The sequence below is a fragment of the Eucyclogobius newberryi genome, unplaced genomic scaffold (assembly GCF_026437365.1).
Source record: "Eucyclogobius newberryi isolate DKJ021-1_F unplaced genomic scaffold, fEucNew1.0.hap1 SCAF_15, whole genome shotgun sequence".
NCBI lineage: Eukaryota > Metazoa > Chordata > Actinopteri > Gobiiformes > Gobiidae > Eucyclogobius > Eucyclogobius newberryi.
Window position 1 is genome coordinate 15757774 of NW_027315779.1, and position 13699 is coordinate 15771472.

Genomic DNA, 13699 nt, shown 5'->3' on the forward strand with positions numbered 1-13699 from the left:
TCATGCTATAATGTAACAATGTGCAAATCTCACGGTCTATTATTATCATGATATTCACTTAGCGGTACAATAATTATTGTGATATAACAGAATTGTAGCTATGCTTTCAAAACACCTTGACAGTGCAAATCATTACTGTTGTATTCCAAAGACTTTGAATTTTAAAGTGCTAATAATGCTTAATTCTGCACTGAAATGAATGTTGTTCCCTATGTTTTTTGGCTGCAACAAAACTATTTGTTTAAGAAAAAAAGCTTCTTGTTCAATTGAGGCTTTATGACACTTTATTATTATTGTGAAACCTTTGACACTACGATATCACAAAGGTTTGGTTATTGTTACATCTCTTGCTATTAGTCAGTATACTTGAAACCAAGCTATACTATTCACAAGTAGCTTAAAAAAACTAAAGAAAAACTCTACAGGCAAATAGCACTGCATGTGTGCCCATTGCACAGTATCTACCTCCTGCAATGATTCAATATGGACGACTGTCTCCATTTCCTCAGGCTAGGGACAGCTATGTGTTGTAAGTGAACATAAAACTGTATTGCACAAGCTAAATCTTGTTGTTGCTGTGTGTACGGTGACTGGTTTACTGTCAGTTATATGGCCTCTTATGATTGCGGCCCACTTCTATAGCTACACAGGACAACACACCATATTAATAGATGATATCACAAACACCAGGGGACTGCTGTGTGTACGTGTGTGTTCGAGTTGCCACATCTGTGGACGAGGTCATAACTCTGACCTGCTGATGTTTGAGATTATATGAAGAGCAGCAGTTCTGGCCGCACTTAATCTGCACAAATGTAAGCTGGCCAGGCTGCCGCACAAATCCCTCACTGTCCCTCCTTTCAGAGATAAAAGATGCAGATTGCTCTGCACTATTCATTTTTTGCGACTCAAAGGGACACCTCACATCATCTGTTGTTCCTCTGAAATCTTTGAACTGTTTTATTTTGGTATCAACAAAAGACCAATCAGGAGTTTTTGTAGTTGATACTTTCCAGGGTATTTTAGCTTCTCATTTGACGTCTGACATCTTCCAAATGCTTCAGATCTTTGTGCTCCTCTATCAAAATAGCTCTGCTTTCTTATTTAGCGTCTGACTAAAGAGAGAAGCGTGTTTCCTTAGTCTTGTTTTCGGAGTCTAGACATCATGTTCGCGAGCCGTGGTAAAGGAGGAAAGTATTCCGTGGAGGACCTGTATGGCATCAGTAAGAAGCCCAAAGCCTCGTCTTCTTCTGGGAGCATTGTGGCCAAGGCCCGCAGTAAGCCGCAGGAGCAGAGACATGAGGAGGCCCTGGCGTCTCAGATCCTGGAAGCGGCTCACAGGCTGGTGGAGCGCAGACGGCTGGAGCTGTACCTACGAGAGTGTGGCCTGTCTCTGGCTGAGTGCGAGGGTCAGCGCTCTGCTATGGTCTACAGGTGAGAGACACCAGCAAGGCAGTGGAGACAGGAGGAGATGTCAGGAGGGTCACACACACACACACACACACGCACGCACGCACACACACACACACACACAAGCACACACACACACGCACGCACGCACACACACACACACAAGCACACACACACACACACGCACGCACGCACACACACACAAGCAGACACACACACGCACACACACACAAGCACACACGCACACACACACAAGCACACAGGCACGCACGCACGCACACACACACACACACACAAACTATGCAAACTATTAATCAGGTTACAGTATTCTGCCTAATAACGATTTTAATCTTTTTCTGATACCAGTAAACCATCTCTACTTCAGTTTAAAGTAGCTAACCCAACTATTGTTAATTACACAACTAAAACAAAATAAATATCTTGCATACAATTAAAACCCTAAAATTTAACTGGAATATTTCTACTTAAGTTGCAAGAGAACTCTATTATGTAGCTTATGTTTCCTGCTGTATTATTATTTTTTATCTGATTTAAAAATGGCTTAACAAAACCAACAATTTGAATGATAATGATAATGATAATTTAGTTTAGTTTATTAAGATCCCCATTAGCTCCTGCATTATACATATGCTGATAGTCAGAACAGTATTACATAACAGCAGTAGTTGTTTACATGGCACAGCAAATTCAGATTTTGCTGTTGTTTTTCTTGTCTCTAGTGCCGTTCCCTGATTGTGTTTATGGTTTAAAAGAAGCTTTGAAATATATTGTTAGGAAATGGTGGGAAAAATCCTAAAGCATTTGTGAAAGCCTTTTTTTCCTCCACTGAGAACGACACATGCCATGTTCAGAGCTCAGCATTGGTGAATAATACATTTTCCTTTGTTATAGGCGTATGAATGTGTATGAACCAAAACTAAAATTGGTAAATAATATGCATAACTTCTATATTGTCTGAGGTTTAACAATGGTAGTTTAAACTTATTTAAAGGGAAATACTGCTACTAGTAATGTTCTAAACTAGTATTGTATCACATATTTATTATTTATTGATACTTCTGTGCTAAAGTCGCTCATGTTTTCACTGGTTTACTCTTATTTTACAATACTAATAGTTGTCTCTAGATGGCAGTGCAGCACCAGAAGCTATTAATTCAACCATATGCACATTTCACATCCTCTGAAGCTGCCCACTGCGCTGTACAACCCCCAGCAAACTAATACAGCATTATAGCATTATACATATGCTGTAGGCCTGTAGTGACACATGTGACTTTAGCTTATGACTCGTGTCTATTCCCTGAGACCATTTTGGCATGGGCAGCATCACACATAACATGAACTGTAAGAACGTTATATTTTAAAAGTATTTATTTTGTGGATTAAATAGAAGATTAAAGCATTTCAACACTGTGTTTTTGTTTTTTAAAGATTGACAAACTTGAAGCCGCATCATTTTTGAGACGGGCCAAAGCTTTAGAAGAACAAGATGTCTGACAAGAGAACTTCAAAGTTGCAGTTTTTCAGAGTGGATAAATTTAGCTGTTAGCCCTCCCAGAGCCATGCACATTTGATGCAGAGGCGCAGCACAAACAATCGTCTTGGCTGCTCCAGAGTGCAAAGCAGCTGTCATCTGCAGCGCTCCCAGCAAAAAGGGACAATGTGACAGATGTGTTTATTCTGTGGCTCAAGTCGCATTATCTTAACCACCATTGGACCTTTACATGACTCCTCAAGCCGGACAGGGCATTTGATAGACACGTGTGGGAAGGTAGATAAAGAAGGAGTGGTGCCAAATATGCAAAATGTTTGAGAAGACTGTAGCTGAGGCATTTACAATAGAAGTGAGTCAGAGGACAGTGGTCATTTATACAGCACGTGTCATACAAAGCAGCAACTCAGTGTGCTTAACTGTGGAGGAAAAATACAACATCAAAGCAGTAGATTAACATGCATGCTCACAAGTGTTAAAAATGTAAATGATTGAAAAGTGTCATTAGATAAAAACGTTTTTAATCTGGTTTTAAAAATTACACTGGCAGCAGATTCCTTTAATGACATTGATTGGAGTCTTATCTCTTATCCTGTCTGTAGAGATGCACGGAGGATCTAAATAGACATAATATTGTGACTGGTGTTTTAAATACAACATTTGTACATTGTTTCTAATAAAATTTCCTGCAAAAAGAGCTGCTTGAAAAGAAAACTATACTATACTATATATACTAAAGAAGTGTGTAAAGTGACTATATTTTTTGCACTTTTGTCATTTTTGTTCTTTCTGATACTTAAACCTCAACTAATACATTTAAAGGAAACAACACGTAATATTGTCTGAACAGCTCGTATTGTCTCGTTGTTGGGATCTAATGAAAGCAGCTCTCGTCTTTGGTCATCTTCCTCACATAATGTCCTTTTTAAACTGTAAATAACTGCTTAACTGACAATATTGGTTAGAGTAGTGTGCGGGTGACCTTTTGTGCATGTGACTCTATTGACGTGTGAATACAAAGCTGCTCCTGATGTTTGCTCATTTTGGAGAGATTGACTCAATGCTCTGTAACGCACCCTGGTGACCTTGGCCCGCTGGAAGAGGGCCATGTGGGTGCTGCTGACTGCGTTTGAACAGGACGGAAGATCATTAATGTCACAGCGGATGGCATGCACTTTGCTCTGTCTCTGTGCAGATGGAAACTTTGCCATCCCAACTTGCTCTAAATGCTAAATGGGTCCTAAAAAGTGCTGATTGCCTGACACTCTTTGCTGCCTGTGCTTTCCCGTTGTGGAGGAGGCAGATTTTTCCCTTTGAGAACAGATTATAGACAGAAGTTTAAAAAAAGGTGTGTGTGCTGTGTGCCTCTCCTGAGTGAGCATTGTCATTTTTCTTTTAGGTTGTGACAGAATAGTTACAGTGATTTGGACAAAACAATGAAAAAATACAGTACAAACAATTTAATCTTTTGACCATTTAGATGTTTGTCGGCGAGCAAGGTTAGAATTGTTTCACCAAACATTGAAATTCATCCTGAGAACATAGTAGGATCAGAGAAAGTTTTTGTTTCTGTCTATACTTAACTGCTTTGACATTGACTATATTTTCAAATATAGGCCATACGTTAAAATACATAAAAGAAAAGTCTCAAATGAATGTCCTGATTAGAAAATGAGTTGCCATAGTATTTAAATAATTGCATTTTTTTTTTAAATGACCCAGTTATTAGTTCCATTAGTATTAGTCTACAGCTCATTACAGTCGGCCTATTGTGCCATTCACGCTGTTGATCAAATACATCTTTGCCTCCATCAGAAATGTGTCTTTTGTTGTATTTACCTAATAAATTAAATGTTTCACACATTCTGTTAAATTTATTGTTATTATAATTGTTAAGAAATGTTGTAAGTAATTGGACTTGCTTAAGGTTAGTGTTTGCACAACAATTTTAAGTAAAAATAAATATAAAATTATTGGCTATTTTAATAGTAGATTTTCTTGAACATTGGTTTGGAAAATCTTGTTTTTAAACCTTTCCCTTTCACTAAATTGCAAGTGCAACTCCACGTCACGTCATGTCACGTCATGTCACGTCCAAGTGATTTGATGGTCATGATATTGTGCTGTGACGTGATGAAGTGAGAGACTGTCCCTGAAATGACAAGAGCATCACTGCTGCGCTGTGGGTGTGGCGGCTGTAGTAAAGCATGTGAGCTGGGCTTTTGTATGTGGGGAGCATTTCTACATTTATTTATTTAATAACTCGAATCCCAATTGAAGCCAGTGGAATAGTGCGGGCGCAATAGTAGGATTTTCATCGTAGGCAAACGCACGCATGAAGGTTTTATATGATTTATGCCGTCAAAAGAAAACACTGCTGATAAATGATGGAAGTACTCACACCCCACAGACGGAGAGAGAGGGAGAGAGATAGAGGGAGATAGAGGGAGACAGAGGGAGAAAGAGAGATAGAGGGAGATAGAGGGAGATAGAGGGAGATAGAGGGAGACAGAGGGAGAGAGAGATAGAGGGAGAGAGAGGGAGACAGAGGGAGAAAGAGAGATAGAGGGAGATAAAGGGAGATAGAGGGAGACAGAGGGAGAAAGAGAGATAGAGGGAGATAGAGGGAGACAGAGGGAGAAAGAGAGATAGAGGGAGATAGAGGGAGATAGAGGGAGACAGAGGGAGAAAGAGAGATAGAGGGAGATAGAGGGAGATAGAGGGAGACAGAGGGAGAAAGAGAGATAGAGGGAGATAGAGGGAGATAGAGGGAGACAGAGGGAGAAAGAGAGATAGAGGGAGATAGAGGGAGACAGAGGGAGAAAGAGAGATAGAGGGAGATAGAGGGAGACAGAGGGAGAAAGAGAGATAGAGGGAGATAGAGGGAGATAGAGGGAGACAGAGGGAGAAAGAGAGATAGAGGGAGATAGAGGGAGACAGAGGGAGAAAGAGAGATAGAGGGAGATAGAGGGAGAAAGAGAGATAGAGGGAGATAGAGGGAGAAAGAGAGATAGAGGGAGATAAAGGGAGACAGAGGGAGACAGAGGGAGAAAGAGAGATAGAGGGAGATAGAGGGAGACAGAGGGAGAAAGAGAGATAGAGGGAGATAGAGGGAGATAGAGGGAGACAGAGGGAGAGAGAGATAGAGGGAGAGAGAGGGAGACAGAGGGAGAAAGAGAGATAGAGGGAGATAAAGGGAGATAGAGGGAGACAGAGGGAGAAAGAGAGATAGAGGGAGATAGAGGGAGACAGAGGGAGAAAGAGAGATAGAGGGAGATAGAGGGAGATAGAGGGAGACAGAGGGAGAAAGAGAGATAGAGGGAGATAGAGGGAGATAGAGGGAGACAGAGGGAGAAAGAGAGATAGAGGGAGATAGAGGGAGATAGAGGGAGACAGAGGGAGAAAGAGAGATAGAGGGAGATAGAGGGAGATAGAGGGAGACAGAGGGAGAAAGAGAGATAGAGGGAGATAGAGGGAGATAGAGGGAGACAGAGGGAGAAAGAGAGATAGAGGGAGATAGAGGGAGATAGAGGGAGACAGAGGGAGAAAGAGAGATAGAGGGAGATAGAGGGAGACAGAGGGAGAAAGAGAGATAGAGGGAGATAGAGGGAGAAAGAGAGATAGAGGGAGATAGAGGGAGAAAGAGAGATAGAGGGAGATAAAGGGAGACAGAGGGAGAGCGCGGGTGAGGGAGGGGGAGCCAGCGCGCCGCAAACCCCCACATACGTCGCTCGTGTGTCGTGAATATACAAGAGGGAGAAACACATTAAAAGGTAAGAGAAAAAACGCTAAAGTGTTGCCATGAAGCTCGGAGGCGGCGGGGAAATTACCGGCCGATCAGAATGATGCGATGCGTGCTGCAGATCCCCCTCTGAGCCAGGATACCGGCGTTTTTCCTCCCCCCCCTCCTCCTCCTCCTCCTCCTCTCCAAAAATCACCGTGTGCACCGTAAGGTTTTTTGGGTGAATTCGGTGACACCTGCACAGCCGCTCTGAAGCTCACTGCGGCCGCCGGCGCGCGCTCCGGTCCCGCTGCCGTAGAAGGTAACGGCTGTTCAGTGATTCCAGTCCGTTCCCCCCCTTTCCATTCCCTTGATTGAAGCCGATTTTTGACGCTGCGTAAAGGCTGGGCTCGGGATGCATCCATTGGCTTTCCCTCTGTGATTTCTGCCTCACGCCAGCCTCATCAGGGACCTTCATCAGGGACGTCTCGTGCTGGTGCGGAGTGAAAGTGTGTTCGCAGCGCGCGCCAGACAACATGCCCTGCCGCTTGTGCCGGAGGTGCGGGGATGCCAGCGGCCGGGGCGGTTGTGTCATTGCTGCAGTGCACTCTGGAGCCTTCAGACACAGCGCAGACACGAGCTGAAGACAAGCTGACAGGTGCCGGACCAGCCGACAGGAGTCACAGGACAACCAGTGATGCATTTGGGGACAGAGGAGTCGCTTTGAAGACCGGCCCCCCTTGGCTTTGCGCTATAATGTAAAACGGGTTTGGGGTTTCCCTTTTTGCTCATCCCCAGAACCCATCTGTCGGAGGGACTGCTGAGAGCTTACAAGCTTCCTGATGTTTTTTGGAGGGCTGCCCCCATGCATCTTGTGAGTGTCAAAAGTCCCAGCATCCTTTGCCAGCTTTGCATCAGCAGACAGGAGCAGAAGGCAGCGCTGTGTGTGCCATGTTAGACACTGGACACACTGCTCCCTTTACAAAACTCTCCATTGACTCCCGGCCAAAATTTATGACAGCACTTTGTATGTGAATGCTGTGTCCAACAAGAAGCAGCTACTGTCTTGGAACCTCTAGACAAACGTTTGAAGTGAGTCAAAACTAGAGAGATTCGACACCCCAGAGAGAGGACGACAGGGTCAGGATGCAGGTCTCATTCGCCTGCACAGAGCACAACCTAAAAAGTCGAAGTGAGGATCGACTCTGCGGCCTTCGCACTGCCCCACCACCGGGGGGCAGTAGTGGGGGGGTGGGTGGCAGCAGTGGGGGAGGCGGTGGTGGTGGTGGAGGAGGTGGCGGTGGAGGTGGAGGCGGTGGAGGAGGATCTGGAGGCGGCGGACAGGGCAGCAATGGGAACTACCTCTCCCAAGGGTCGGTGAAGATCAAAGATGCCCAGTCGTCAAGGCAAGCCCCCCATGGACACGCCCACATGAAGGAGGCCATAGGGAGACACACCACCATGAAGTACAGGTGCGTATGTGCAGCACTTAGACCCTAGGTACGAGAGGAGACATGTGAACAAAACAAGCACATCATAATTGTGACATGGTGGAATAGAATTGTGAAGTTCAACGTTTTCCCCGGGCTCCAGACTGGGATCAGAGCCAGTCCAAGCTCTACTCTCAAGCACCACTGAGAGTAGAAGTGGAGGAAGAAGTCCTGGTTTAGACCCTGCCAAGTTTTAATCTTATCAGAGCATCCTCAAAACTCAAGATCAAAATATGTCCTTCTGCTGGTCTTCTGCATTTGACCCACCTTTGTTTAGTAAACTTTATCCAAAGCTGGCAGGCCTTTTTATTTATCATGTATTATTATTATTATTATTATTATTATTATTATTATTATTATTATTATTATCTTAAATGTAAGTTCAAGTTTAGTTCAAGTTTAGCTCTCACCTTTGATATGGCCATTTCAAGTCAGTCTCTATATTTATGGCCTGTATTAACATTTGTTTGTTATTAGGGCTGCACAATATATCACAATCGATCTGGCACAATTATCACATTGCAAAGGCTGTAAATATTCACATTAACATTGTCTCTGCAAAGAACAAAACAACCTGCCTTTTTATAGAAAAATCTTGTATCCCTTGAAACATGTTTTAAAATTCATAGGATTCTTGTTTTTCAGTCTTCTCTCAAATGTTAATGCTGCTGGAGTTGTTTACCACGTGCACACTGAACCGAAACCAAGTTTTTAAACATATAATACAAATTCAAACGTAGCTGGAAAAAACAGAATTTGATTTATTTTCCATAACGTAGCAATCCTATTGGCTTTTTGTGCATGAAACTGTGGGTCTTAGTACAATTCAAAGGTCAGACGTGGAGGTAACAGAGCTGAAGATGTTCCGAGTCTTCTGGATGCTGTTCTCAATGAGTGCGTGATCTCAGTCCCCAGTCACAGAGTTACATTCATATTGAATGTACTACAAAGTAACATCTGCACATGCCCTGTTGATCTTCAAATACACATTTGAGTCTGTAGTGTCCCATTGTGTAGGGGGTGAGAAAGGGGAAGGGTTACATGTAAGTGAGGACATATTAAATAGGAAATGGTTTGCATTTCAGATTGATTGTGTCGACCTTTTGACCTCAGATCATCTTTTAGGCTTTAAATGTACATCATGAGCATTATTGCAATTCTTACATGAGTAACTAGATCGCAGGTGATGCTGTTTATAGACGTGTCTGTGAATGCACACAGTTATATTATGAACACTTATTTGATTACATGATAGAGATAGTAGAGAGGCCTCATTGCTAAAGCAAGGATCCAAGACATCTCATTCATCTCACAGAACAGAAATGAACATACCATGTCTTTACTGGAAACACGCAATTAACCTTCTTTTTGTCTCTTTAATTGTGGAAATTGGAAAAGTAACATCAACAGAAGTTTTTTAAATGATTCCCCAAAGTTTCAAATTGTGGTCTCTGCAGAAAACAAGTGCACATTTACCAACATACATCTGATGATTTATTGTAATGAATTACTTTCCAGGTGATTTTAGATTGAAGTTGTGTTTCGACATGATTCTGTGGCATTTCGAGCGCTTTGCCCACGTCTGCACCTCATAGTCATTTTACTAAACGTTTAAACTGCTCACCTTCAGAGATGTGATTATATAATCTATAGCAAAGCGCCATATTGTAATGGGTGATAGCAGACAGTACAGTGTGTGCAGTCAAAGCCCCTGAGCCTGTCGCCTATGAGCTTTATGGAGATGGCCCTTGCCTCTCGTGCTCAACTGCACCAGAATAAAATGTCCGCAATAGCAATGCTCCAATCACCACAGGAGTCCAGCTTGTGCTTTTACAAAAGCAGAGTATGTTATTTGATGTCACAAAAGCATCTTGCAGCAGTCTTCCCATTTGAGTTCGATTATGGAAAAACAAACAAACATAGACTAGTGCTGAGGAAAATGTGAAAATACATTATGTACGTATAACTATACTTCATGCAATCTGAAAGCTTCTTCTGTCTCCAGCAAGATGTTCTTTGAAATCTAGAATAATAGTATCTCGGAGGACATTTAGGTCTCTTGTGAATCAAGTAGATTGAGATCTTAGTTTTCCATTAATATGCGTTTAAAAAAGGAAGGAGCCACAAGGCAAACCCAGATTCTGCTCACAGTTTTCATTAATTGCACACACAGTGTACTTGTGAGTGTGCTGCACTAAGCTGCTTTCACTGCTGCTGTCACAGGGAAGTGTCACTAGCAGAGAAGGCTGCAGCTCAATAAGTCTATCCAGCATATGGCCAGCTGCAGTTGCCAGTGGCAACACCCAGAGCATTGCCTTTAGTTTTTGTGTGTCGTTCTTCCCCATCAGCGCCGCGCTGGTCCGTCTGCTCCGTCAGGAGGTCGAACCCACAGTTACACTTGTGTCAGTGACGAGCTGTGGTCAGGAACAAGCAGCTCCCCGTCTGCTCATGACACGTCCTGCTCCACAGATCTCAACATCGTCGCCGTCGCAACTTAGATCAATACAATGAGACCTGTTAGAGATCAGTTCAAAATCTAGAACCCAATCAAAATTGAAAATGAAATCCATTCAAACATCAGTTTGAGCTGTTGGACTAAGGACATATTATATCAGTTACAACAATGATGGCTCATATTAATGATGCTTTTAAGCTTAACAAGCTCCTCAAAGCACTTGACTGTAGTTCATTTTGATTCACTCTGCACAGTGGTAAGTTACTCCATTAGACACAACTATTCTGCGCCAACGTCACCAGCCAACGTAAAGTCGACTGAGTGTCTTGCCCAAGGACACAGCAATACCATATTTTCCGGACTATAAGTTGCTTTTATCATTTTTTTGGCCAGGGTGCGACTTATACTTCAGAGCAACTTATATGTGTTATTATTCGTTACTGGCAACTGCATGTCACATGTTGATTATTTTCACACTGACAACCTCAAGAGGGCGCTCTAGGCTCCAAACGACGTAGAAGAAGAATCTGCACTTCCTCTACCTCCGGAGTTTGCCGAGCTGTTTAGAAGTGACACAGAGGAAGAAGATTTCAGTGGATTTAGTGATTTGGGGTAAAACTGATGCTGTGGTAAACTTGTTAGCATGTTCTTTATGTTATAGTTATCTGAATAACTGTTTATGTTACGTTAACATACCAGACACTTACCACAGTTCGTTGTCTGTGCGTCATGTAGCTGAAGGTGTTACGTTAGCATACGTACACCTATTCACCATGTTCTTTAATCTGTTATTATTTTAAATTGATTTCAAGTTTAAATGTCTGTTCTTTGTCTTGGATTTTATCAAGTAAATTTTCACAAAAATGCGACTTAAACTCCAGTGCGACTTATATATATTTTTTCTTCTTCGACTTATAGTCCGGAAAATACGGTAGTTTGAGCTGGTGAGAGAAAGACTCAAATGGCCAAACTTCCAGTTCAATGTATTTGGTATTTGATGGGAATGGTGGGGTTCAGTCTCGGAGGGGACTCACTGTAGCTGTTTGCCCTGTGTGACAACATGTTTCTGGTGTTTCATGCTGGGCCATTAACCTGAGGATTCATCAGTCTCTGACAGGTCACACACCAGAGCATCTGCTCCCACTTAACACTCGTGCAGCTCCGGCTGTCACACCGGCCCGCTCAACTTCACTTGTAGACCACACAATCTTTATATTCATTTAAAAATGTATACTTTATCTGTGTATGGGAGAACTTAGGAGAACGGAAGAAACTGCTGTGTCATTGTGTAATAAAAAATAGATAGAACATAAACTTCTTGAGTTAGCGCTCACAAGGGATGTCAAGATTATTACCGGGTTAATCGAAAATCGTAATTATTCAGGTCAGAATTTAATCGTAAGAACAAAAAAATAATAATTGTGATAATTTTAGATGGAAACTTAATTATTTTTAGTTAAATCTATAGCCCCAAAATAGACCTAAATGTAAAGAACATTATATGGCAGTTTTTGTCACATTATTACACACTTTTATTTGTCTTTCAGAAAGTTCAATTTTATATTTCTATAAACATTGCAAATAATTACCAAAATAATTTTGCGTTTGTTTCATGACACAATTCAGGTTGAACAGTTTGTCTTAAACAGACAAACTAGTAAATTTAGAAAATGTCTTGTTTGAGGTATTTATACAGTCTTTTCTATGTATGATTTTCTAATTAAATAAGTACATCTCTTGCCTTGTCTACTACTTAGTGACTGCGTTTGAAAACAATAATTACAGATCTATTTTTGGACACTGGAGGGGCAAATGTCACACTGGCTGAAATATGTCACTCTGTTTCCATGGTAACCAGACTCTTTACGCCAACAGCAGCCAAGAAGCAGATCAGGTGTGTTGTCTGTGTAGGTTGATCTAAAATTTAGGACAAAGTTTATTATGGTTCGTTATCAAATCTACGTTTGTTCTTTAAATGTGCTGATGATGTAAACCTGGCACTTTCTGATGCATTTCACCTTTTCAGCAGTTTTCTCTCTTGCCAACATTGACTCCCATGCTTAGAAAATAGGCCATCCTTAATATTTTCTTCCTGACATGGATACATTTTGATATATCTAAACCCCTCAGGCCAATTATAAGAAAGCAACAGTTGAGGCTGGGCAGAAAAATCACTATTAAACAATGGGAACGGTTTATTCATTTAATTATTTATTTCAAAGATTTTTTTAGCACTTTTCATGGCAGACAAAACCAAAGACCTCTCCACAGATCCAATATAACAATATGTAACAATGTAACAATATGTATCATAGTTGCTGTTACTTATTTGAACCAAACGACGCAGTTGGGTGCAGGAAATGATGTATTGGTATTATCACTATTATTACTTTTCCATAATTCTCTCTTTCGACTTAGTATCAAGAGCACATGCGTCTTACTTAAGCTGTGCGGGGGTCACTTGAGCTTATGAACATGCAATTTAAATCCAGTAATATATAATCTGTGCATCTGACACATTTTGTACATTGCAAATCACTTAATGGCAAATCTCTATGTACTAAGAGGTTGAAATGCCGCATATATTTGCACAGAAAGTCATTTTTTCCCCGGCGGTTTGCCAAGTGAGAAGCAACGGCTGCTGCTCATGTGATTTGACGAGGCTTACGGTTCTTTCCCCAGCTCCTTTCTGTGAATAGCTGTGCGATGACAGCGTGATCTGCACAACGTCATCAACAGCATTATACAAGCAAAGCGGAGTCTCCTGTAAACTAAAGACAGAGGGCACAGGGAGTACGAGCCGAGGTGTTCGTTGTGTTAGATATTACATCGGTATCGAAAATGTCTCATCCTTAGCATCAAAATCAAGCTTGACATGTGGAAAATTCAAAAACGATAAGATAAGTGTGTTATGTTTAATTCCAGCTACGCACAGTTCAAGAACAGCTGGAGAATTGAAACATGCCATAAATATAGATACATAAAAAGACACTACTACTAAAGTAATGTGTACAATAAGTGGCTATGACTATAGGTGTCTACATTACAAAGAGGATTTGCACAACACGTTCACTTTCTAACTGTTCAGCACTCAAACAACGTGTTACCAA

General features: G+C 41.7%; 1 protein-coding gene across 2 annotated transcripts in view; it reads left to right on the forward strand.

Moving 5' to 3' along the window:
• Window positions 1-838: 838 nt before the first annotated feature.
• LOC140360830 (voltage-gated potassium channel subunit beta-2-like) overlaps window positions 839-13699 on the forward strand; it is a 46269-nt gene continuing 33408 nt past the window's right edge. The window contains exon 1 of one of the 2 annotated variants that reach the window (XM_072446245.1): window positions 839-1434. In XM_072446245.1, coding sequence (XP_072302346.1) covers window positions 1166-1434 — 269 coding nt within the window. In that variant the 5' untranslated portion in view covers window positions 839-1165. Of the gene's footprint in view, window positions 1435-7370; window positions 8117-13699 lie in introns of those variants that run through there. The other variant, XM_072446244.1, reaches the window with a different exon arrangement.